Here is a 26,494-nt window from a genome sequence, read left to right as displayed (position 1 = left end):
AATCCTCAGGGACACGAGGCACCTGCACACTAAAGTGACGGATTATTGGCTTCCCGACATGCTTACCGGTCTCCGATGAGGCGAGAAAGGCAAAGAGGAAGAGGCATTGTTTCCTGGTTGCTTTATAACCTACAGCCAGCCTCTTATGGTCAGTCACATGACTTTGTTGACTTTGTCTGGGTCTGTGGAACATAACCCAAAATGTTCCAGTTTGACTAATGCACTACCACCTGTGACAACCAACTGCATGTCCGTGTCCCTCTGTAGGCATTTGATTGATCACTACAGACATTCATTTTAAAACACATATAGTTATTACAGATATAAGTATAGCTAAACTACTGCTTGTAATCTGAGGATATACTGTATATAAAGAGTGTGTGTGAGTGCATGTACAGCCTCTGCTGTATTCTTATAGTCATTGAGCTATACCTGAGGAATAAAGTCTATACATATATGTATATATATGTATATATGTATATATATATATATATATATATATATATATATATATATATATATATATATATATATATATAAAACCAATATTATACTTTTTACTCCACTACATTTATCTGACAGCTTTAGTTAATTTACAGATGACAGTTTTTCATCCCCGTCCTGTCCAGTGAAAACCCACGTATCTCCAGATGTGTTGAATGTTTGTGGTAAATCTGTTCTATAGGACTAGTTGTTTGGTATCCCTTAAAGACTCTTAAGGTGTATGACATCAAAACGTTCATTAACTGTAACACACTTTTGTTGTGTACTTTTGTATCCTGTACCTTTGGTTGTTTTAAAATAGGCCGGACAAAGAGACGATTGAAAGATAGAGTCTCTGAGCATTAAGTATGCAATCCGATTTGATTCTTCCTGTAAATACTGTAAGAACAATTTAAACAAATTATTAAATTAGACCCTTTTTAAATGGAATTCAACACATTCTATAAATTAAAAAAATAAATGAACTGATTGTACAAAATATTCCATTCAAGTTAACACAAATCGACTATGACTTCAACTTGAAATGTATTTATTTTTTCTGTTTACAGTGCCAAATAAACATGTCTATGAATAGAAATCATGAGGTTTGAAGACATTTTTGAAGGAATGAAGCGTTATCCTTATGTTGAACCAAAGACTTGTGAATGAAGAATTAAACAAAGTGGAAGCAGATGTTCTGTCCATGGCCGGATTATATTTTATGGGTTCCTCCGGCAAAAATGTACTGTTAGTCCCCCCACAACTCCACCACTGTCTGAGCATTGTGTATGCTCCCTCCCTTTTACCCCCACATTCCCATCAAGAACAGCAGAATACACATGACATTTTCATTATATTCAACCTGTAGCCACGGAAACCAAGCAGTACTCCTCTGCTGTGTGTCAATTAGGTTGTGGTAATCTGAATAAACACAAATTAATTTAGGGATATGGACAATGCAAACACAATATAAATCTAAATAATAAAAGCCTTAACACTAGATTTGGACACAGGGTGCCTTAGGTAATGTTGCAGGGCCTGTAGGAAATTATTAACAATATCAACAAACAGATTTACTAAATTATCATAAACCACTGAGACACAGTGAATCTGGGGCTGACGGTCGAAGCGCCCTGTTGGTAATCCAACCTTGGTTCTGTCTGAAATAAGGAAAATAGACTAAATACTGTACATTTAAAAAAATCTCTTGTGAGCTTTACATATACAACTACAGAAGCCCCGAGAGGCAAGTGAGAAAAAAAATTCTGGTTATCCGTTTTCTACCGGATAGCAGATGGAAAAAAAAAACAGATGAAAAAAAAGTAACTCAGAACAATTATCTTTTTTTTCGTCACTTGCCTCTCAGGGCTTCCGTATAAGCTTATAACAACACTTTCAGTGGTTAATAATTAGAATAAATGCAGTGTAAACAACGTCACTTAGTGTAGCAAGTTAACTTTTTAGACACAATAATTGTCACTCATAATAAATGATATGAACAGTTCCAGCAAAGTTCCCTTTGATCCGTATTGGAAAGTTGTCTGGTGTATTGCAGTTTAAATGTCCCGAGGAGCAGTCCTTTCCTCCTTCTCGAACAACACAGTGGCTCATGGCTGTGATGCTGTAAACGCTGTTCAATTCAAGTTCTTATTGAACACACAAAGCGATGACCTCTACTCTTCTTGCAGTCCCTGATTTGCCACTTTGCCCTTTTCCACACCAGGACGCACTTTTTGCTTCCCTTCTTTTTGGAGCGAGGAGGAGTCTTTCTCCAGTTAGTGTAGCTGACCGGCTCACCGCCTGCCCACTCCCAGCGTCCACGACCATCCCTGTCATTCAGACCTTAAACAGTAGGAGAAAAATACATCAGTTAGAGTAAAGAAGTTGTACTTGACAATGGAAAAATATATTTAAAAACAGAATGGTGTTGCAACAAATGATTCAAAGATCCCCACCTATCCAAAATGGTTTTCTTCCACTGAAGTCCCATAGCCAGTCCATGTCAACTTTAGAGATAACACTTGCTAGTGTACCTTTATATCTGAAATAAACAAGACGACAAGGAGAGTTGTGTATTCTATAGTGCATATCATTCAGATTATATAGTTCTTATGCATGAAAGACATCTAATCAGAAGCATGCTTTCTGTGTTTATCCTTTAACACACAGACTGTTAAGCTGTACCTCTCCCTGCAGGCCCTGTTAGCTGCGCTCCATGTGACCTTGTGCTCAGTGCTGAGGGTGTAACAGTGGCCACCATGGAAGGTCCAGCCTTGAGGACACATCTGAGCGCTCACCAGCTGTGATTTAGGAGGAGATGGAGCAGATGTGTTGACATTTCCGAGGTGAACATGAATCATTTCAAATCAGTTTTTAAGTAATTAGTTCTGTAATCAATGTTCTGTCAGGCAAAGAAAATAATTCACAACAAAAGTATAATCTACAAACGTGTCTATATATGGAGATACGCAAAGTTATATCCTAGATCCACTACTTTTGAAAGAAATCAATAAATAAATGAATGACTCAATAAATAAATAAATGTCATTAAATGTAGCAGAAATAATATTAAAAATAAATGTAGCCATTAATTAATTGACAAAATGTGACATGAATTGATATTTCTGTTTTAATTTACTTTATTTATTTATCTTTGTATTAATTCCCTTATTTATTTACTCTTCTATTTAATGTTTCCTTTTATTTATGTAATTATTTTTTCATTTATTTTTTCATTAATTAATACATTTTATTCATTTATTTGTTTGTTTATTTATGTATGATTTTCCCTTTGCATTTCACCCCATATTTATTTCCCCAAACTTATTTATTTCTGTATTCTTTTCTTTATATTTTAGGTAGTAGGTTCCTTTATTGTGCAGCTGGAATACCTGATCAGTTGGTGCCCAGGGTTTCCAGGAGACACCGTTGCAGTGAAAGAGCTGATTGGTGGTTTGGTTGAAATGCAGGAGTCCCATCAGTTCTGGCACACAGGGCTTGGGTATGGAGGTATCAGCTGGAGCCTATAATGAACCATACAAATACATTTAGTGTTGCTTTAACTGGAATGCAAAAAGAGTAAAGTTCCCCTCCAGACATGTTTTAAAGTATGTAAAAATAGACTACATGATAGATAAAAAATGGACCGGTGCTCACATGTCCTTTAGCCGGAGCTGTTTTTTGGGGTTTTGAGATCTTTCTCTGATGATCTGACTTTGACTTAGTAAACGCAGCTGACCCCTGCTGCTGTGCTCCCCTGTTAACCACACGGATGTTAGCCTTTCTGCCCTTCCTCGATGGAGAGGTGTCGTCCTCTACTTGCATTTGCATGATGCCGTGATACTGGAATTGAAGAGACAACAGAAATGAGGACTTTTCTAACTTTGAAAAGGTCAGGTCAGATAGTATCATCTGCTGCTGCTGCTTACCGTGTAAACAATGTCTGTACCGTTGTGAAAAACTGACGAAGGAGCAATCTGAAACATGAAACAGGAGCAGTTTATAGATAGTTTCAACCTGGAACGAAGTCACGACGAAAAGGAAAATGTCAAATCCAGCGCTGATCTTTAAGAACAGGAACTTACAGACTTTGGGTTGCCCGTCACTTTGAGTTTCTTTTTTGGGACATCTGCTGCAGGCCTGGAGATGCTGTCTCCACGGGTCCAGATGACTGATTCTGTGCCGAGGGGCAGTTTCTCTAGTTGGATGGATCCATGCTGGGGGTACGTGTCAGAACGGATCTCTTTTCCTCCGAGAACAGGAGCCTCCCGATCCTGGGTCAGACTTTGCTGTCCTGTGGTGTTTAAGTTTTAACCGTCATGTTAGTGTCTTTGGGCAAATATCGAGTTTTTAATCAGAATGACTGGCACCATCTTGTTACAGAAATATTAAACAGCTGGTAAGGTTATACGGGACATTCAATACAGCCAAATCATTTTAAATCTATATTTAATGTAAAATGTTTTTCCTTGGGATAATACGAAGTGATGCAAATTATCTTGTAAGATCTTAAAAGTACACAGCTGGGGGTTTATTTGTACCTCGTCCTGAGTCCTTGATGGTGACTTGAGCCTTGTTGATGCTGCCGATCACTGAGCCTTCAGGAGAGACCAGCAGCACTTCAAACACCTCCTCAGCCTCCTCAAGGTCATCCTGTATGATGTCAGTGTGCCAGCTCCTCTTTGACACTCCTACACAGACCGAGACATCACAAGCTTTTACCGGAGTTGGTGCTTTGTCTGTTTTGTACCTTTTATTTTGCAGCACACTGTAAAGAACTGAAATTAGTTATTACACTTTCTCATTGAGACATTTTAACAATGAGACTTCTTAAGTGTACAGCATGTCATTTCTGCTGCTTGGGGTCTCCATGGTGTATTATTGGAACTGGACACCAGACCCCGAGATGGCGCCTATTTTTTTGCCTGGCGCATATGCCAAAATAGTTTTCTAGCTTCTGGCTTAACTTCCGGGTTATGCGGACCACTGAATGTGCACCGTTGTTTCAATATTACATATCAATCTCCTCTCATATGTGACAATATGTTGTCAGAAAAGACATGATAAAAATTCCGAACTTTATTCAAGTAGTAAAAACCAAATTTCCATGGCAAATGAGCAAGCGCCATCCACTGAGGAGTGGCTGAAAACGTTGGATAAAGATCCAGGTTAAGGAGGAACCTTCGAGCTAAATAAAAAGGTCCAAATCAAAGCAGCAGAAGCAGCGATTCCCTGAGTTTTATTGCTTTTATGGGTCAAGCACCGAAAACCACTGGATCCTACTGTTGATACCTGGATCAAACTGAATGAGGGAAGAAGGGCTGATGAGGAAGTCTTTTCCAGCTGTTGCAGTCACCTCCTTCACCTACCATAAAGAAATGATGACACAGAAACACAGAAAAAGGCCGAGCGTCATGTGATTGATGAGTTAAATGTGCTTATAAGGTGAGTTAAGAGCAGTTTCCCAGTTTGAATAACAGGTGACTTGCAGACCTTGACAGTGATATAAGAAGACTCTGCCAGGTTTCCTTTCCGGATGATGTCCAGCGAGACAGTCCCCTGCTCCTCACACACAGAGTACTCCGGCTGAGACAGCTCCACGGTGGACCAGCTGAATTCAAGTCTGCAGAGGCAAAGGTCAGGCACAGTGAAGACTAAACTGTAAATTCAAGACGTCACAGAAATCAGTGTTTTTCTTACATGTGAGGCGGCCCAGTGTTCCCTAAAGGATCCGACACTGTGAACTCCAGGCTGTCTGACAGGGACTCCCTGTCTGCGTTGATGATGTAGGCGATCGTCCTCTTGTTCAGCTCCATCTGAGAGAAGCGCTGTGGAACAAAACCACCTGCAGGAGCCAACACAAAGACTTGTTTTCATTCTAAGCTAAGCTGTGATTGAGATGGAAATCAAATGTATATCCCGACCTGTGGTGATGTTTTCTAGGTAACCAAAGTAAGGTGGTCGAACGATGCAGAACATCAGCTCTTCTTCTCTGCTGTCGCTGTCCTGGGCCTTCAGCTCACGAGATGACACGAAGATCCCGTGTCGTCCGTCGACTAGAAGCTCAGCTTTCCAGAGAGGAAGTAGCTTCACAACCTCAGGACACGACTTATCCAGAGGCTTGATCTGAAATCATATAAAAAAAGGCAGCTAATGGAAGTGGTGCATCACACCTGGGTATCGTACTCTCTCCCCATTGGCTCACAGAGGATGCTGAGGGTACAGTAACCCATCCTCTATGAGCCGTGTTGGAATAACAATGCCATCCTTTCTCACCTACCTGAATAGTGAAGAACACAGGTTCCGTATGTAACTGCCCATCCAGCAGGAAACCCCGGTTGGTGCTGTCGGAAGCAGTGAAGGCGAATCTGTCGATCTGCGACGGCCCCCCGTCGTGTTTATATGTGACCTCCAGCTCCTGTATGTCTCTCTGGGTGAAGTTGGAGCCAGCAGTTAGAGTGGTACCGGCTAAAAGCAGCCTGCCGTACTGTGGAGGCTGGAGCAGGGCAAAGGTCAGGGCGTTGGGTGGCGTGTCGGGGTCAGACAGGACCAGGCGGTCTGGACTCAGGATCATGGAGGAGCCTTGTGGAACTGAGAGGCCTCTGTTGGAGGTCAGAGACGGCAGGATGCGATCCACCATCTCCACTGTGATCTCAAAGCTTCCATTACGGCTGGTTTTACCGTTACTCACCACAAACCTGCCAAAACATACATGTAAATGTAATAGTAACATGATAAGGTTAATGTAAATTCATAATCTCAAATTGTACAATGGCTTCTAATCTAGACTCACTGAAAGGTTTCTGCCGGTGTGGTGGCTCGGTTGTCGTGCACGTAAGCCACGAGGTTGGCTGCTACGTCCATCTGGCTGAAGGTGGAGATGGCCAGTCCGGGATGTTTGATGTACTCTATGTGTCCGTGAGCAGGAGGGATGGTGATGATGTACAGAAGCTCCTCTGGCTTTTCTGTGCCGTCTGTGGCTAATAGCACATCTGTGGTGAGAACCACACGATCTCCACGGCTGACGTTCAGCGGCTTCACAAACATGGCAATACTTCCTGGAAATAATGGTGGAGGAGACATTTAGAGGCTACGTTAAGACAGATCAGTTTGAATCTAGATTGGGCAAAGGGCAGGGAAACATGAGTAGACTATTTGATGCCAACCGATGTCTAATGAAGAATTTCAGAGTGAATTCCAGTACCTTTTTCTAGATCTTTGACGGAGATGTGGAAGTGCTGCGGGGGCGATCGATTCTTTCCATCCAACAAGTGGAAGACAAAGAAGTCCTGTATTTTAGCAGCGTGCAGGCCTGTGTGCACGTAGCGCAGAAGGTTCATGTCCACCGTCTCCTGGGAGCAGTTTCTCCCTGCTGTCAGCGTCAGCCAGTCCTGACCTTCCTGAGACAGGAGCACAACACCTCCCAGTGTCATCCCAATGGTTACAGTGACAGCTACTATTCAGCAGCATATCCCAAAGGAATGGCAATTGGGACTGAATTTAACAAACTGAAATTTCCCTTAGGATATTAGAAGAAAACATGACACAAACATGATGATAGGACATTTCCATGTGCAATCCAATCCCTCAGTTCCAACATTGTGAATATTCATAACCAAAACAAGTAATGTCAAAGCATTGGTCTCCACCAACTCTGGACTCTTTAGCTGCTAAATGCTCCAGGCCTAAACCAAAACAATGAACTAAAAGAGACTCAAAGCTCAATAGAGCTCAGGTATGGAGGACGGAACCTGCCAAAATAAAAAAATAAATAAATGACTCAATAAATATGTCATTAAATGTAGCAAAAATAATATTAAAAATAAAAGTAGCCATTAATTAATTAATAAAATGTGACATAAATTGATATTTCTGTTTTAATTTGCTTCTTTATTAATTTTTATCTTTGTATTAATTCCCTTATTTCCTTTATTTTTTATTAATTTTATTTTTTTTTCTATTTATTTTTATTTACCTATTTATTCATGCATTTATTTTTTATTTTATATTTATTTTAAATGTGTGTATGTATTTATGTATATATGTATTTATGTATTTATTTATGTATTTATTCACAATGTTCCCTTTGCATTTCATCCCTTATTTATTTCCCCAAACTTATTTATTTCTGTATTCTTTTCTTTATACATTTCTTTATATTAACATATATTTTACGTATACTTATATGCATTGTTTTACATTTCTTTATATTTACATATATTACATTTAATGACATATTTATTAATTTATTAATTAATCAATTTATTCATTTTTGATTTTGATTTAACCCTAACCCTAATATCAGTAAGCTAGAATCTATGGCCCCGACCATGGCTCAGAAATATCAGTAACCTAAATGTGCTGTGTGTTGATAAATACATGGCGCTGTCCGTGGTGCTGAAGTAGCAGACAGATTTATAACCAAAAGAGTCATTCATGAAGCGGTTAGCTAGACACGGGTGAATGACACAAACCAGGTCAAATTAACAAATCACCTACTGCTTATTGTAGATGAGATTAATCCAAACTGACAGAATTTGCTGTGAATCATTAAAGATCATTCATCAATATTTGGTGTGTCTCTTTAAAATGTTGCACTGCACCAACCTTCAGCTGAAGCAGTCCTTGGGTAGGAACACTCTCAAATATGTACATGACCTCTGAAGAAGGAGTATCACTGTCCTGTGCAAACAGCGTAACACTGGAAATAAGCCTGGCTTCCCCCGGCTCCACCTCCAGTCCGTTGTTCCTGAAGGACAGCAAGGCTCAGTTAACATCCCACAATGATGTGACGACTCCCTTTCAACGGGAACTGTAGTGAAGATGTTACCTGATGACACGAGGCTCCTCGTCATTGACTGGCAGCACTTTAACCATCACTTGTCTTTGGAGTTGGTGCCTGCCATCGGTCAACTGGATGGTAAAACTGTCCTCCGTATTCTCGGAGTCATCGTGCATGTACATCAGATCCATACCTAAACGCACATGATCATACAAATTTATTTGACTTATAGAAAGGTCCAATAGTGAGTTTAAACTATTCTACAAATGCATTTCCTGCCATTATGATGCCATTGATTTCTTCATATCAGTCCTATGAGTGAAATGAAATGCTTTAAGCGCTGACATGTAAAAAGTAGCGTACCATTTGACAGATCTGTCATTGTAAAGTCGACCACAGAGTGTTGAGGACTGGCCTCTCGTCTCTTGTAGTCTGTCTCTTCACTGCTGTGGGTGATGATGCTGCCGTGCTGCGGGGCTCTGACCACGCTGAAGAGCAAGCCATTCTTGGGGATGTCCAGGTCCATCGCATGTAAAACTGATGAGTCCAGCTGCTTCATTTCTCCTTCTCGTACCTCATCACAGAAAGGACATTAATGAACATCAAACCATAATCTGATGAGGATGTCTCATTTTGGTCTTCAGACGTGAGACTGACTATAAAACCTTACTGTGATGTTCCGAGCCACAAACTGTGGGATCTCATCATTTGTGGGGTTTATGATAATGTAGAAGGGGACGTGGGCAGAGCTGTGTTTGCCGTCTGATACACAGAGCATGAACTGGTCGGCTGTGGGCTCCATCCTCTGGTGTCTGGACTGTACGTAGTTCACATGACCATCAATGATGTCTTTGTATGAAAAGGAAGCTGGGGAGAAGGAGGTTATAGAATAACATGAAATATTGCTTTGATTCTGATGATAATATAAAGAATATCATAATACTTACCTATGCTTATGCCTGTGTTGCTTTTCTCAAAGCCAGGACTGGGCAGGACATTTTCAATGTAGCCAAACTGAGGCGGAGAAATCAGACTGACCACCAGTTTGTCCACAGCTGTGTCCACATCAGAAGCCTTCAAATGGGATGCAGTTATCGGGGCAGACCCGCCTTCGTCCACCATAAAGATGTCTCCTAAAAAAAAGTTAACCACAGTATTTATATATTGATCATGGGCCTAATGATATTATTTTAAGTAGAGCTGTCAAAGTTAACGCAATAATAACACGTTGATGTAAATTTGTTTTAACGTCAGCGACCTGTTGTGAGAGAAGGAGGTTGGCTGTCGACTGGAAACACTGTGACCTGGAGGTCATACACAGGCAGACTGTGTCGTAGCTGAGTCACGCCTCTGGTCCTGCTGGGAATTTCTCCACCGCAGCATAAAGCAGAGTTTTCTGTTTCGCCATCAGAAATAACGAAGGTGATGGTGTCATGGCGAGGAGTGAGTCCAATCTCCAGTCCTAAAACCACAAACATATAAAGTACATTTAGAGACGGGTCCTACGGTACTGGATTGTTATACCCGTTCATCTCTCCAACATATTTATTATATATATGTTACATATCCTGGTGCTTTGTAAAAAAAAAAAAATGATGTACAGCTATGAATATTGGAAATGATAATGAAAAGAATGGAGCAACTATATATACCTATGTACCTCAAGGTCTAGTTTAACATTGTGGGACATACGCTTAGTCTAACAGCTGAGACCCAAATGCTTGCACTAAGTCAGGGTTGGCTTAAGGCACAGGCCACATAGGCGGTCACATAGGGCGCCACCTTGTGGGGGACACTGGTCGCCCTCTAAAATAAATAAATAAATAAATAAATAAATAAATAAATAAATAAATAAATAAATAAATAAATAAATAAATAAATAAATAAATAAATAAGCCCATTGGACACTATACCTCATTTTCTGCATTGAGGTAACAAATGAAGATATAAATAAAGAAAGAAAGAAAGTTAACATGATAATAACACGTTAACGCAAATTTGTTTTAACACCACTAATTTCTTTAATGCATTAACGCAACTTGCGATTTCAGTTTCAGTTTTAAAGCTAAAGTGAAGATATATGTTATATATTCATATGAAACTAGAAAAAACCTAATGAATCCAGTGGTACCAAAAAATTGACATAGACATTTTCAAAGGGGTCCCTTGACCTCTGACCTCAAGATATGTGAATGTAAATGGGTTCTATGGGTACCCACGAGTCTCCCCTTTACAGACATGCCCACTTTATGATAATCACATGCAGTTTGGGGCAAGTCATAGTCAAGTCAGCACACTGACACACTGACAGCTGTTGTTGCCTGTTGGGCTGCAGTATGCCATGTTATGATTTGAGCATATTTGCATAAAGCAGCATATTTGTCCACCCCCATGTTGATAACAGTATTGAATACTCGAAAAATCTCCCTTTAAGGTACATTTTGAACAGAAAAATAATGTGCAATTAATTTGCGATTAATTGCGATTACATATTGCAAGTACGATAAAAAAAATAGTTAGCAAAATAATTGAACAATGAACAAACTGGTGATATAAATTCAGCAATACCTGAGCCTAAAGACAGTAGTAGAAGTAATAGTATTAATAAACCCTTTGGCCTTAGGCCCACCTGTGTGTTTGTAGGTGATGATCCCTGCAGTGATGTCTGCCTGGATGAAGCGATCAATCACTACGGAGTTTCGGAGAACCACACCATGATAGGGCTGGCGGGCGATCAGGAAGGCCAGGCTGCTGTTGTCGCTGTCTGCATCAGTAGCGTAGATGTACTCAGCTGTGATGACTATTTCCTGTCCCTCTGCACAGCTGAGAACTGGTTTCAAACCAGCAACCAACACTGGGACCTCATCATTGATGGGCATCACCTGGAGATGACATGCCAAGTCACTTTAGTAAAACAATTCATGGTTCTACTTTAATTTTTCTGACTGCACAGAAGGACCAAGAATGTAAAGGTTGTCCAGTTCTGTTACCTTCACTTGCAGCATGAAACTGACTGAATTGATGCCATCTGTCGCAGTGAATTCGATGAAGTCCTCTACGGTCTCTGAGCTGTCGTGATTATACCTGATTGACAAACGACAAGATAAAAAATTTGCTGAGTGATGAAATAAACACAACGTTTGACATGTGAGTCAGAGAATCAAAATAAATGAATCTGTTCTAAACAGCTTTGGTATTTGATTACTTAGTGGCCTCCCACCATCTAGTCTGAAAATGACTTGCAGCTGGAGGATTTGGCAAGAATCCTGTTTATCTATTGGCTTACAGTGTTCTTAGGAACACACAGTGATAAACTGATACTGTTCTTTTCCTCCTGCTTTACGAGAGTTGGTTACTTTAAAGCTATACTAATAGCACAAAACTTGGATGAACTTTATAATTAGTACTTTCATTGATTTAATTATTGACTTTAGTTTAAAGTAGCACTAATCCTTTTTTTCCCTTTTTTTGGAAGTCAAAGTTCATTTATTTGTCACGTAACTTCTGTATTTAAGTTACAGCATTGGAGTTATTTGAACCCAAACCACCATCTTTTCCTAAAGAGTTTTGTTGCCTAAGCCTAACCAAGTCGATCTATTCCTAATCCTAACTAAGTAGCTTTATTTTGAAAAGACTGGAGCGGAAATTGACATGTGCGTCATGTGTTGCTGGACATTTGTAGGAAAATGCACAAAAATTATCACTATTTCACAAACTGCCGTGAGACTGTGTTGCAATATCGTGATATGAGACTAGATAACGTCTTTTCATCATCGTCTTTTCCTGGTTTTAAAGGCTGCGTTACAGTAAAGTGATGTATTTTTCTGAACTTACCAGACTGTTCTATGATTTGCTTTTGCCCACTTAGTCATTATATCCACATTATCAAGGATTATTTATCAAATATCTCATTGTGTAACTATTAATGCTTTATAAGTTGATTATTTCCCCCTGTTCATATTTAGAGAGAATGTTTTAGACATAAATAATCCCCACATGAAATGAAGAAACAAATGCAGCAGGATGTCTGACCGAACTTTAAGGTCTTTCAGGTCTTGCACGGTGAGAGCGTGTCCTGGTTTTAGTGGGAGGCCGCCGAGCTGCAGAGCTCCGTGCTGTGGCTCCCTCTGAAGCGCCACCTGCAGGGCTTCTTCCATGGAGTCCACGTCTGACAGCAGCAAATGTTCAGGACCGAGCCAGCACTCCCCTCCCTCATCTACAGTCAGAGGGTTGGTAATAACCTGAAACACAACGGATCCACACTTTTTAACATATCCACACCCTAAAATGAGAAAACAATACAATACAATACAATTTTCTTGCACCTGTGGGGGCTGGTTGTCCACTGGCACCACAGTGATGTTAAAGCAGATCCCAGTGACTGTTTTACCCAGGTGGTTGGTTACAGAGAGAACAAACTGGATATACTGGGGGTAAGGGCCGATGTCCAGGACTGGAGGCATGTAGGCTACTTTCATGAAGTTCACTGCATGCTGGAAACAAACGTTTGGGTACATTTTGGATGAGATAGTTTCACTGCATGTAGGTAATTTCTGAATAAAAAATGAAAAGGATTACCTGTGTGAAGAGCCTCAGCACTGGTGCGTTGGAGTCTTTGGTGAATTTGGGTATGCTGTCGACTAAGAACAACCTCCCAGCATCTGGACCGCTGCTCATGAAGACAACGGGACATGATTCAGACAGAACATTTTCCCACAGTTTGGTGTCCACTGTGTTTCCCGAAGGTGAGGACATACTAACCCGCGAGGACCAGAGTAGAAGGGTGGGGTGGTGACCGTGTATGTGAGCTCACTGTCGGGGGACTCCTGGTCTACAAAGTGAAGCTGTTGCCGTGTTATATGGACCACTTCTGTTTCTTTGATCACAAGACAGCGGCTGGAACCGGGAACTTCTTTAGGTGGCTGGTCTGGAACCGGCTCTATGTGCACCATCACCACCTGCACCACAAGGGCACCATTATACTGGATCAGATATCAAGTTCAATTATGTGATGAAATTTCATCACAAAGTAGTATGATTATTTCCTAGACTATGGATGTTATTACCATGGATTCTTCATTAACTGTTTTTCCTGCCTCTGAGACCCGCAGGATCTCAGGAGATCCTGACTGACATTACTGTCTTTCAGAGGCTCTAGCAGGTTCTGTTTTAGAGCTAGAGTGACGGTACAGACATCATATGAAACTAGAAGAACCGAAGGAATAACGCTCCAAAGTTGGGTTAAATTTTGGCGAGGAAAAACTGGCATGGCCATTTTCAAAGCGGTCCCTTGACCACAGAGTATAGAAGCAAACAGACGAAACTCTGGTGCTTTTTTGACAACAGCCGTAAATCAACTTGCCAGTAGGAACACTTAAATAGCCCTCATTTAAATCATTATGTCCTAAATGATGTAAACTTGTACTGTTTTGGATGTATTAACGTCTGTTCCCAAACAACCGGCTATCGGCCAGTAGCTAGCAGTCGTTTTTTTTTATGTGTTGTTTAGATTTTAGATATGTTGCTGTTACCCACTTGAGGCTCTGACAGGTTGGGGGGGTCATGGAAATCTGACAGCACCACCTCAAAGGAGTCATAAAACACCTCGTTTCCCAGGTGTCGATAGTAAACCATGGACTGAGACAGGTCTTTCTGCAGGAAGTGGCTGACGGGATAACCTGGATAACAACCAACGGAAACATGATTTGGTTAAAAATTAAAACAACAATCCATGTAGGTAAAAATAATAATAAAATAAAATCCGTCCATCTGACCTGTGAGCCCTGATGTTGGCATTTTCATGACCTCTCCTGCCTGTGGTGGGCGGGTGATGTTAAAGAGGACGTAGTCATCGCTGGAGTCCATGTCTGAGGCCTGGAGGGTGGAGCCTCTCAGTAACGCCGTCTGGCCCTCAGACACCTCCAGCAGCATGTTGGTGATGAGGAACGGAGGGCTGTCGTCCTTCGGCAGGATCTTGATGGGGAACTTGTGTCGGGTCTGATGGTGGCCGTCGGTGATGCGGAAGATGACGAAGTCTTTGGTGGAGTCGCTGTCGTCGTGGTGATAGCGAACCACGCCTGCTTTGATGTCTTTGACGGTGAACATGAAGCCCTTTCCTCCTGGATTTGACATGAAACAATTAAATAAAAACAGAATTAAAAAATATGTTGGATATGTGTTGATATCAATAACATCAATATTATATTACTAAGAAATTTAAGTAAATAGACCAGATTATTGCAGGCTGTCATTTTCACTTTTAAGGTGTTCAGTACTACGGACAGCGCCGCACCTACACACAACAAACTGCGCTGTCCATGGTTCCGAAACAACAGCAAGCATTAGTCACATGTATCAGTAACGTTGCTGTTTTTGCTATTTTTCTATAGATACATGACTGGACCATTAGAGTGAAACCTGATTTCCAACCTCAGCTTGATGTGACAGGTTGTTAATGAGCAATTTAATCAAGACACTCTTCAGCCCTCTAGTCACTGTTGCCTTATGGTTTGATAATGGGAACAGCCAAAGGTATACCTTAACCCGATGATGCAACAGCTCATAATGGATTAACATATCTGCAGCATAGCCAGACAGATTTTTAGCATTAATGAGCTTATAAAGTTTAATTGAGATAGAAGTGATGAGAAGTCGTTTTGTCTGCATCCACTGGCAGTTGTGGTGTCCGTCCGTACCTCTGACAGTGAGCCGTCCATGCTGCAGGCCGTCCACAGTGATGATACGAACAGCATTCAGGTTGTCGTTGTCCACAATCTGGAGCTGCTCCCACATTATTGGCCGAGACTGACCCTCTAAGAGACTGAGGCCTATGAGAGATATTGTAGAAAAATGACTTAGTTAAGTATATTGTACATGCCGAGCCTAATTCTGAAGGATAGAAAAAAGAGCCTTAAAGCTGCATTCCTTCTTTTTTTTTTGACCACTTTGAAAAACTTGCATGGAATAGCTAACAATTAACAGACAGACAAAAATATTAGCATTTATTAGAATTTATTTGGGTTGTATTTCTGTCCACAACTTCAATATTCACTCTTCTTTTTGCTCTGTTTTTGGTCTCCACCAACTCCTGAGATAAATATCTGGCTCTTTAGCTGCTAAATGTTGCTAACTTTGTTTGTTTGTTTGTTTGTCAGTGCTCTGCAGGTAGTGTACAGTGGGTTTTTCAAAGCTTTCTTTCTGAAAACTGCTGCAACTGAAAGCAAAAAAGCCGTAGTATTATGAGAATAAAGTCAGAAGTTTAAGAGAAAAAAGTCGTAGTATTATGAGAATGAAGTCATAAGTTTAAGAAAAAAAAGTTGTAATATTATGAGAATAAAGTCAGAAGTTTATGAGAATAAAGTCATAGTATTATAAAGTGATAATTTTACGTGTTATTTTAGAGGGGAAATAGAGCAGCGTGCCACCTGTGTGAAAATGAGGAACGTGGAGCATCTGGTGAAGTTATACTTGTGGTTAACATACCCATGTTCCATGACACTCTGGGTGCATTCGTGTCTGCATTCCTTACAGACACGTGAACAGTCATTGATGGGCTCTTCTCAAAGAAAAAATCATGAACCTCAAATTCCACCTGTAAGGGAAGATTACAAAGATTTTTCAGAAACCATTCACAACACCAAACTAACTGTTTTACATACTGCACAGAGTACAAGAAAGGGAAGTGTTACCTTGTAATTCCTGCGTTGGGTGTGTGAGGAGTTTGGAGGTTGATACCCAATGAGCATGTCATTGAGATCGAGCCATGTAAAGGAGGAGATTGGGCGAGTATGATCTGACATATGGGTGATGAAGCCGTCCACGGGCGGTTTGGTGATGTTGAAGACCAAAAGCTGTTTGGGAGTTTCCTCATCCTCGGTGTCTAGTGTCGCAGTGGAGAGCGGAGTGAGGATGAACTGGTCCACTTCCAGGATAAACATGGACATGAAGGACGGTTTGGGAGGCTGGTTGGGCATTGCACCGAGTATCTGCACTGGAATCCAGGCCTGTTCGGACTACACAGAGAAAACACAATGACCAGAACTTCAAATGGCATCTAATTTGAGAAGAGGGATGGTATCAATCTTTAAAGTTTGGAGTCTCTAATGAAGTTAATTTAGTGCCAGTATTTTAAAAGCAAAGGCTAAAAGAACTAAAATCTTTAAAGCTGTGAGCAAAAAAGCAAAATATATTAAATAAAAAACAGTTAAACTCTCCTAAACTCATTTAATTCTGACAGATATCCAATATTTTGTGCTGTCATTCAATACATTTTAAAGATAAACTCACTTAACAACTGGTGAATAGCAGCCCCAAATTTTACAGTAACCCTAAGCGGTTTGGAACATAATACAAAGAAATACAAAATTGTTCACATTAAATAATGAAATACAAAATACTTAGTATTAAAATAGCCAAATGACCTGATATATGCTGCCACTCCTGGTGTCCTTGAGATCCAGTCTGATGGCGATGTAGTCTACGTCTGGAGACGGAGGGTCTATGTGCTGATACCTCAGCCCCATCATCAGGAAGTCATCACAGGGAATTTTGGTGAACTTCACCAGCTTCAGACCCTTTAGGCAGTCTTCAGATTTACACATTGCTCTGGCTTTATTATCTGAATAATTACACAAGCATAGAGAGATATTACATCACTTTTTGTGTTCTTGTTTTACCTATTGAGTGTGACGACTAGATAATGGCAGACTAAATTAATTAAACTTAGTTAATAGTTATTTAACTGTTAACAAACAACAAAATGATAATTAATAATGTTAACTAATTATTAGAAATGCTATAATTCTGTTATTTCATCATTAGTTTGTGTATTGTATTGTATAATAGCTGATAAGAGATGATAACAATAAAATTATAGCCATCCAAATAATGTTTATAGATGTTTTACAAACAACTTCTTTAAAGGTCCCATATTGTAAAAAATTAGATTTTCATGTCTTTTATATCATAAAGCAGGTTTAAGTGATAAATAAATACTGTGAAAGTATCAAAACACAGTTAAATACACACATCCCGCATTCAGAAACTGTGCGTTTGAAACAAGCCGTTAGGATTTCTGTACATTTGTGATGTCACAAATCTACAATATTTAGACCATTCCACAGTTTTAAACATACTAAATGTGTCCCAGTTTATTTTCTGTTGCAGTGTATGTGAATGTCATCAGCTGACAGGGAGTAAACATGGGCCCAAGCTGTTTCCTAGCAACGCACTTCCGCTGAAATGCGCTAAAACGGAGCATTTCAGACACAGCATGAATACAGGTATATTCAGACAGACAGTATCAGAAAAATAATGTGTTTTTTGAACATTAAAGCATGTAAACATGTTCTAGTAGAAACCCAAAATACAAGTATGAACCTGAAAATGAGCACAATATGGGACCTTTAAGGTTTACAAATAATATCTTAATCATTAACAAATTCTTTGGCTATTGTTACAACTCCTAGGTTACCTAGCTGCTGGCGTAGGTGGATGAAGCTCTCTGGCTCGTCCCCTCTTGTTGTGGCTTTCTCTGGGTCTCCGGTGACCAGTTGGCCGTGGGCTGGCAGGTGGGTGTCATGGCTACTCAAATGGATGCTGCACTCAAGGCTAGACCTCCGCTCATAGTGGAAGGACACCACATTGCCATCCACGGCATCGGAGAGGCCGTAGAATTCAGGAACCTCCAGGGATTTGGGCCCCAGCTTTATGATGCTGCAGTCAGGGTCTAAAATGTCCACATGGAGAGAAAACACCTCCATGTGTGTCTCTGTCTCTGTGAACCTGGTAAAAAAAAAAACACAAGATGATCATAATGCCACATCAGCAAGAACAGGAAAGAAAGAGAATGATCAAGTTTCCCATTTGAAGGATGTCCAGGTGTTGTACCTGTAAAGCCGAAGCATGACAGTGTCCTCCTTTAACAATGGACAGCCGTTATGGACGTACTTGACCTCGTCAGCCAGATAGTGGCAATCGAATACCTGCACAAATAAAAGGCAGAAATCTTAATTATCAAATACATGCTGTTATGTTAAAAAAAACACGTTATTTTCCTGATAGTCTGCCCGAATATACCTATATTTACCCTCTGTCTGAAACGCTCCGTTTCAGTGAATTTCAACGGAATTGCAACGGAAGTGCGTTGCTAGGCAACAGTTTGGGTCCATGTTTACTTCCTGTCAGCTGATGTTATTTACATACACTGCAACAGGAAATAAACTGGGACACACTGAGAATGCTTACATTTAAAACTGTGTAATGGTCTAAATATTGTAGATTTGTGACATCACAAATGGACAGAAATCCTAACGGCTTGTTTCAAACGCACAATTTCTGAATACGAGCTGTGTGTATTTCTCCGTATATTGAGCGCTTCGATAGTTTAACAGTATTTATATAGCACTTGAACTTGCTTTATAATATAAAAGACATGAGAATCTCACTTTTTACAAGATGGGACCTTTAAGGTAAACTGCAAAAAAAAAAGGCTTGATTGTCACCAACTCATATGTAACTAAACTCATAACTCATGTGAAAGACTTAAATGTTTCAAGTTGAAACTTTAGTTTTTTGTACTTTTAAGCATGAAAAACGTCTCATTCTGGATGTTCAACAGATGAGTGTGTCTGTCAGCACAGAGTCATTAGAGAGGAGACGGCCTGTCAACCTGGAAAACAAAGGAAGAAGTATGGAGGGGTGCCTCCACCCTCTCCTCCCCAAAATACCTCTCTTTCCTCTATGCTGCTCCAGACATGGGAATATATCTCCGAGCCAGGTGTGTATATATAGGATGAAGGGCAGACATAAAGGTCCTTAACAAAGCTTTCACACAGACTTGACCTAACCTAAACCCGAGTGGACAGAAAGCCTAAACCTATAGCTTAAACCATAGGGTTTACACTTGGGAGTCGAAGCCCTGGGGCAACATTTTCAGATTGCTGAAAATGCTGTTGTGTCAATAAAATTAGTTTTTGAAAGATTGCATGTGCTTTTATAGTGCCAAAGCCTTACAACCCAGCACTGGGCTCTTGTCTTCATTACCACAACACTAATAATATATTGCATGTTTTCCTACATGTTCGCTGTCAAACGGTGCTCTGGAAGCGTAACGCATGCCTTCAGCTTTGTTGTACTACACATGGTAAATTGGCTGGAACACACTCATTGTAAAAAGGTTTTTCCATCACCTGAGGCATGACTTTTCCCACTCGTTGAGTTATGGGCTCATTTAACACCACCTCCAGCTTGCATGCATCCTTCTGACGGGGAATATGGAACTGCAGGTCACCGTCCTGGAGGTAGGCCGACTGACCCCGTTTCACCTTTAAACCCTTATTGACTTTCACAAGGGAGCCGTGTGACGAGCAGGTCATTCCCAGCAGAAGCACTGGAAGCAAGGTCCAGGCCAGTGTTTGACCCCGTGAACCCATCACTGTCAGTCACAAGCCGGTGTCCTGTAGGGTCTTCAAGGACTGGCTTACAAACTGAAGCTTTCAAAAACACACTTCAGTAAGAGACTTAAGTAAACCAAGGTGTCTCTCTCTTCAGAAGAAGCTTCATTTTCCTCTGGTTTTATGATGTTATTGTGGCAAGTCTGATCTGCTTTTTACCGCTTCACATGATCGGTCAGGAGCTGTAAAGAAATTAAACAAGTTTCAGTGTGTGGCAGAATGTTTAATTTACTTCTCTCTATCACTAATTTCTGTAACACATATACGTAATTGGGTGACTTGAAAGGAAGTGCAAAACCAAACATTTCAGAAATTAAATAAACAAAACCAATAAAACTACAACTTCTTTTAGGTTAAGGCAACAAAACTACAACATCTTTAGGTTTAGGCAGAAAAAAAACAGTTAGGTTTAGGTAACAAAACTACAACTTCTTTAGGTTTAGGCAATAAAACTGCAACTTCTTTAGGTTTAGGAAGAAAAAAACAGTCAGGTTTAGGTAACAAAACTACAACTTCTTTAGGTTTAGGTAACAAAACTACAACTTCTTTAGGTTTAGGTAACAAAACTACAACTTCTTTAGGTTTAGGCAACAAAACTACAACTTCTTTAGGTTTAGGCAACAACATTACAACATCTTTAGGTTTAGGCAGAAAAAACAGTTAGGTTTAGGTAACAAAACTACAACTTCTTTAGGTTTAGGCAACAAAACTACAACTTCTTTAGGTTTAGGTAACAAAACTACAACTTCTTTAGGTTTAGGCAACAAAACTACAACTTCTTTAGGTTTAGGCATATAAAATCACTTAGTTAAGTTTAAGGAAAAACATTGTGTTTTGGGTCAAAATAACTTTGAACACAAAGAAAAATACACATCGTTGGTGTGATGAGAGTTTATGGGCCTGAAAACAAAACAACGAGTAAAAGAGGCTAAAAGCTCTGTAGAGATGAGGGGAACTGCAGAGTCGGGGATAATTCTCTGTCTGGCCAGGCTAGCTGTTTCTTCTGCTTCCCGTCTTTACGCTATGCTAGGCTGACCGTGTCCTGACTTGATCTTGAACTTTTGATCTTAAATGCTTTGTTCTAGAGGGAGTAACCTCCATCATCAGTTCTCCATCATACTGCAACTCCAAAGTTTAATTTCTGCTAAGCAGCAGCCAATTCCACAAGAAACGATATCATTGGACAAATCTACTGTCTACAAGCAGGAGGATGAATGAGCACCAATATAAGCACACCCTGGTATACAGGAATACATTAACACTGCTGGTTTATGACAACAAGCCGGAATGAAAAAGTTGTTGCTCATTGTTTTTGAAGAGAAATTATTTTTCAACCAGCTTCAGGCGTGTTCCACATCTCTATTAGGAGACTGTGCGGCTTGTTCTGCTCTCAGCTTGCCAGGAAATATCTTCATTGCTAACAAATGTTGTCTTTTCCCCGAGGCTAAACAGGCTCTCTCTACTAATGATGTGATGTTTTTCAGTGACCTTTGACCTTTACATAGAGCCACCCCCCAAACATCCTATAAAACCATGTTTTAAATATAACCTAAGGGTGCCTTAAATTGCTCCTCTTCTTTTGCAACCATAGCCTGTTTTCATTCTATTTCGTGTTTTGCTGTTGGCTCTTAGTACCTAATTTGTCCTTGATCAATAAAGTTTAATTTGATCTCAGCCGAGATCCCACTGAGGATGTGTGGTGTAGCTGTTTAGTATTTAAAAACAGGCTTCAGATGTCATCCTGCCACATTCCTTCCACACTTGTCTAGGACACCTACCCAGACCTCACACAGAAAGCACCTTGAACAGAAGAGCACCTTATAATCAGCCTCTGCATCGAGGGAACAAGTTATAGCTTGTCCCCATGAACAATGCTTGTGTTTAGAGAGCTGGGAAGATCATGTTCAAGGAGCTGAGTGCAAAAACAGGATTTCCAACGGTCACAATCCTCTTTCACATGGTAGCAGATAGATGCCTATTTACACGTCCAGCAGACACAGAGCAACATCAGCGATCATTTGGAGTCGTGTTTGTGTCCTCCTGATGAATATAAGTTCAATATTCACTCTCTCTCTTTTAGCTCTGGTTTGGTCTCCACCAACTCCTGAGAAAAATATCTGTCTCTTAGCTGCTAAATGCTCCACTATGTTCACCAGGCAGTGTGCAGTGGGTTTATCAGAGCTTTATAACTGAACTAACTGCTGCTGAAAACCAGGTTGATGAGAGCGGTGAACAAAAAGAGTCAAGTTGTGGGTCGTAAGACCGAAACAATGAGCTAAAAGAGGCTAAAATGCTCCATAGAACTGAGGGGAACTGCAGAGTCTGCTGATAATCCTCACTGTGATTGACCTCTTTCACATTACACATAGCTATTGTAAATAGTACATAGTTATGGTTAGGATAGGCCGTCGGGCAGTGAGTCTCGCGAGAGTTTTTGCAAGTGTTACAAGTTTTCGCAATTTGTGGGTTACCTTCTAGACACAACCCTAACAATACTAACAAGTCACGTGATAAACGACTGATGCAACCCGTTCTCACTCCCAACTCATCAAATACCGTCGTTTGGTATCGTCAGTCCTGTGAGTCCCGTCCCGTCTAACCCTGCTAAAGTGGTTGTGTTGCCTAAACCTAACTTCCTGTGAGAACGCAAGTTTATTTTGAAAGGACACTATGCATGTAACAAGTGTATATTGACATGCCGTCCCTGGTCAGTCCAAAAGTAACGTAAGAGTGGCAACCCATGCGTCGGTCTCCGATGCCGAGGGGCATTGACCAAGTGGCGGTATTTGACGAGTTGGGAGTGAGAATGTGTTGGCTGATGTGGCAAAAGAAATAAAGTCAACGTTGACTTTTTCACATTGGACACAAACACGGGTCTCCTCGGTGAAAGTCCTGTGTTTGACCCATCACCACTCCCACCACCATAAGTGGACTATCGCGCATTATTACGCACTTTATACTACATCAGTTGCTCTGATGGTCTAATAAGGACGCGGGTGGGTTTGCATCGGAGTTAGTTGAAAGCTCGGTGAATCGGTATCAGACGCTGAGGAGCACTGACCAAGCTACAGTATTTGACACGTTGGGAGTGGGAACGGGTTGTGCTTACAGATGTTAACAGTTGTCATTCATTACTGTATATTACCAAAAGTATGTGGACAGTGGTCTCTGGGCCTGTTTTTCATGGCTTGGCCCTGTTTTTCCAGTGAAGGGTCAACAGTTTGGGTTTCCTGTTTCAACATGACAATGCCCCATGTACAGCTTCATAAAGACATGATATTCCCAGTTTGGTGTAGAAGAACTTGACTGGTCTGCACTGAGCCCTGACCTCGTCCCCATCCATCACCTTTAGGGTCAACTGGAACATCAACTAAAACCCTCATCAGCCATCATCAGCGCTGGACCTCACTGATGCTCTTGTAGTTGAATGGAATGTGTTTTCATGTCACAATGAAAGCACATTTGAAAGGCAGTCAGTCAGTCAGTCGGTCAGATGAAAGAAACATGATCATGATGAGCAGTATCTTCCCTCCTAGTCTACATGAGCACACACTACTAAACCACGCAGCTTTGTGAGGAATGAGACGTAGAGCAAACCAAAGTCCGACTACATGGCAGAGCTGAGTGAAGATCACATTAGAGCAGATAACAGCCTGTCCAGCATTGTGTCACACTAAATTACTGCATGTCACTGATATGAACTGTCAGTGTAACGGCACAAAGGACTCACTAATCTGTCCTGGTTAAGATTTGACTGATGTGAGTCCCAGAGGGGAGACTGCAGACGGGAGGTGGGAGTGCTGGGAAAGGTCCTAATGTTAAGCTGCCTGGAGCACTCTGAGGGTCCTGTCCCTGTTTTGCAGTTGATCCTTTTCCTGTTTTGGCAGAGCGTCATGTTACAGTCACTCTACAATGTAAAGTCAACAAATTGCATCCAGGGAAGCCGTGCTATTTCCTGACATGTTGGGTGCTGTGGATCTAGATCATAGACAAGATAGGCAAAGACCACCAACTTCCTCTTGAATTAACCTCACATGTCAGGAGTGAATTGTTTTCTTCACTCACATTCAGGAGGAGGCTGAGTGTCAGAGCCAGCAGGTCTAATGACAGACTACATTGACATTCCCATAAGCTTGTGGTAGTACAACATGCACTCCCTAATCCAAGCCTAATCCAAACATCAGTGTTGGATGGCATGGCACCACTCTCTCCAGCTCATTTACACCCTCTTAAACGGGCACTTCACAGATTTTACACATGAAGGTCGTTTTTCATGAGGAGTACAACTCATCCTGTGAAAACAGTTGCATAATGTCATCTGTGGCCCAGCAGGGAGCCTTCCAAGGTCACACCAGCATTTAAAAACAGCAAGACTTCAAAGCCAAAATTAAAGCTGCAAGCAGCGATGGACGGGCTCTCGCACATTCACGCACTTCGGGGGTACTGGCGGGATGCCCGGGCTCAATGAAACAGGAACTCTGCTGAGTGCAATGATGCCTCCCTCTACCATGTATGACAAACAGTTCATGGGTTATGAAAGGGCGTGTGGCTAAATGTCAGGGCCGGGACTACGAGTCAGTATTGGCATGTAAATATCCTCAGGCTTGGACCGTCATCGTGGCTGAAAAATGTGGAGCAAATTTGACAAAGTACGTAGAGGTTACAACAACTTCCTGTTTTATGGCAAAAGGCCATGGCTGACTTCCTGTTGGGATTTGGGTATACCTCCAAGAGGTTTTTTTTTGTGCGTCTCCACATGTTACATCTGCTTCCAAATTTCATACATGTAGGTGAAACCTGAATGAGGAGCTCAATTTTTTCAACTTTCAAGGGTGAGCCAGCGAGCCATTTTGCCACACCCAAGCCCGAGAACCTTAAAATAACAAACTTTTCAGTGTGCAAAGTTTAACAACTTTCTGAGCACCGTAAGGCCCTCAAAAATGCGATTCATTTCAATAATAATAATAATTCCTTCAGTGAAGATCGGTTCACAGAGGCTATTTAAATCCATGAGTCTGGACAGTTCTAATCTCAATAGATTAGAAACAGTGTGCATAATACTCAAAGTTCTTTACAAAGAGCACTAGCCATCAGTTATGTATATGAAAAGAAACAAAATTTCCCAAACACTTCTGCACCAATCTCCTTCAAATTGAAAAACGTACTACACACATAATGAATTCTACGTGTTACGACTCTGTTTTCTTTGGACCCGGTGTAGTTCTGAGATACCAAGATTAAAGATTAGACATATACCAGCTGTGGAAACCAAGAACATGTGTTTTCTGTCTTGTTTGCTCCACACAGCGCAAGCATAACATAATAATCAACAGTCATGAAGGTCAAATAACATGTCATAATTCCATCCTCGTAATGAGTCACCTTCACGTAACCCGGCAGAACTTCATCCGGCCTTTCCCAAAACATAAACTTCAGTGGTGATGATCACAAAACACACAGCTGTGAGGGAATGTGATGTGTCATGTAACAAGTGGCTTCGTTCCACAGCTGTCTGTTCCATCCATTCACAGCTTCTTCTTCTAATCTTAATAATGACAGGGTCCTTAGCAGCCAGCAATTTTCTAAGAAGACGAGCCATCGGGGAAGAAGAAGGCATTCTGCTGAAAACATGAACGGAGAACTTTTGGCTGCCGTCCAGCAGCGTAGTCCAGAGTGTGCAACAAAAAAGCCTTAAAAAGGCTCCCTTAAAAGACTCCCTAACTGGCAGAAACCAGAGCTGAGTATGGGAGAAATGGGTGAAAGTGCAGTTTTGTGCACCGGTGCATGTTGCAGTGCTGTACCGTTACAGAAAGAAGAGCATGTTTTAAAATGATACCCTCTTTAAATGCACCATCACTGATGATGAAAACCAGATTTCATTAAATATATATCTGGCTGTGTTAATTAAATACTTACATTTAGACTACAGGAGATTTCTGTGATGATAAAAGGCAGATTTATCCTTAAGATTATAGTTTGTGAGGAGACAGAGGGGAGAGAACCAAAGACAGATAGTGCATAAATCAAAGTCATTAAGAAGAAAATTACCCAAAAAAGGAGTAGGAAGAAGAAAAAGATATCCAAGAAAACATCTGATTATGTTCCAGATCAATAGTAGTCTCCAGCAGAGATACATTAAGACATGTCCTTACCTGATCTGCTAACATCTGGCACCTCTTCTTCTTCTTCCCTACCTGTCTGCTCTCCTCTGCTTTCAACTGCAACTCCCTCATTGACAGAATCTTGCTCACTCCTCAGTAACAAACTCCACCCACCA

General features: G+C 40.9%; 1 protein-coding gene across 3 annotated transcripts; it reads right to left on the bottom strand.

Annotated features, from left to right (window-relative positions):
* Positions 1-1,016: 1,016 nt before the first annotated feature.
* frem1a (Fras1 related extracellular matrix 1a) lies at positions 1,017-26,488 on the bottom strand. 3 transcript variants are annotated; one of them, XM_037757758.1, is made up of 38 exons: positions 26,370-26,488; positions 20,301-20,399; positions 19,954-20,241; positions 18,653-18,747; positions 18,237-18,547; positions 17,185-17,381; positions 16,453-16,776; positions 16,247-16,355; positions 15,460-15,591; positions 14,539-14,883; positions 14,300-14,442; positions 13,526-13,722; positions 13,343-13,433; positions 13,090-13,257; positions 12,797-13,005; positions 11,755-11,848; positions 11,394-11,646; positions 10,023-10,226; positions 9,712-9,897; positions 9,435-9,631; positions 9,128-9,338; positions 8,813-8,957; positions 8,590-8,731; positions 7,187-7,382; positions 6,776-7,040; positions 6,263-6,680; positions 5,907-6,108; positions 5,683-5,827; positions 5,476-5,605; positions 5,275-5,347; positions 4,524-4,673; positions 4,068-4,276; positions 3,912-3,959; positions 3,640-3,825; positions 3,375-3,506; positions 2,668-2,783; positions 2,439-2,524; positions 1,017-2,325 (listed from the first exon to the last, which is right to left on the bottom strand). In XM_037757758.1, the coding sequence occupies exons 3-38, from the start codon at positions 20,194-20,196 to the stop codon at positions 2,123-2,125; spliced, it is 6,555 nt and encodes a 2,184-aa protein (XP_037613686.1). In that variant the 5' UTR covers positions 20,197-20,241; positions 20,301-20,399; positions 26,370-26,488; the 3' UTR covers positions 1,017-2,122. The 3 variants fall into 3 exon arrangements, 2 of the variants coding, with proteins under 2 accessions (XP_037613686.1, XP_037613687.1); XM_037757759.1 differs by lacking the exons at positions 1,017-2,325; positions 2,439-2,524; positions 2,668-2,783; ... (6 more) ...; positions 20,301-20,399; positions 26,370-26,488 and having other exon boundaries at positions 4,532-4,697; positions 5,721-5,827; positions 19,954-20,196; XR_005205114.1 differs by lacking the exons at positions 1,017-2,325; positions 2,439-2,524; positions 2,668-2,783; ... (18 more) ...; positions 20,301-20,399; positions 26,370-26,488 and having other exon boundaries at positions 11,613-11,646; positions 12,802-13,005; positions 19,954-20,196.
* Between the last annotated feature and the right edge of the window lie 6 nt (positions 26,489-26,494).

This window comes from Sebastes umbrosus, chromosome 22 (assembly GCF_015220745.1).
Source record: "Sebastes umbrosus isolate fSebUmb1 chromosome 22, fSebUmb1.pri, whole genome shotgun sequence".
In the NCBI taxonomy this organism is placed as follows: Eukaryota; Metazoa; Chordata; class Actinopteri; order Perciformes; family Sebastidae; genus Sebastes; species Sebastes umbrosus.
Note: the sequence above shows the minus strand (reverse complement) of the source record. Positions and strands in the feature narration are given on the sequence as shown.

Bases quoted from the DNA above. Each gene is read 5' to 3' on its own strand.
- frem1a (XM_037757758.1), bottom strand. From the start codon at position 20,196: ATGGGTTCACGGGGTCAAACACTGGCCTGGACCTTGCTTCCAGTGCTT. The intron at 16,777-17,184 runs GTCATTTGGCTA...TTCTCTGTGTAG, and splicing joins GGAGTGGCAGCATATATCAG to TCCGAACAGGCCTGGATTCC. The intron at 6,681-6,775 runs GTGAGTCTAGAT...ATGTTTTGGCAG, and splicing joins ACACCGGCAGAAACCTTTCA to GTTTGTGGTGAGTAACGGTA.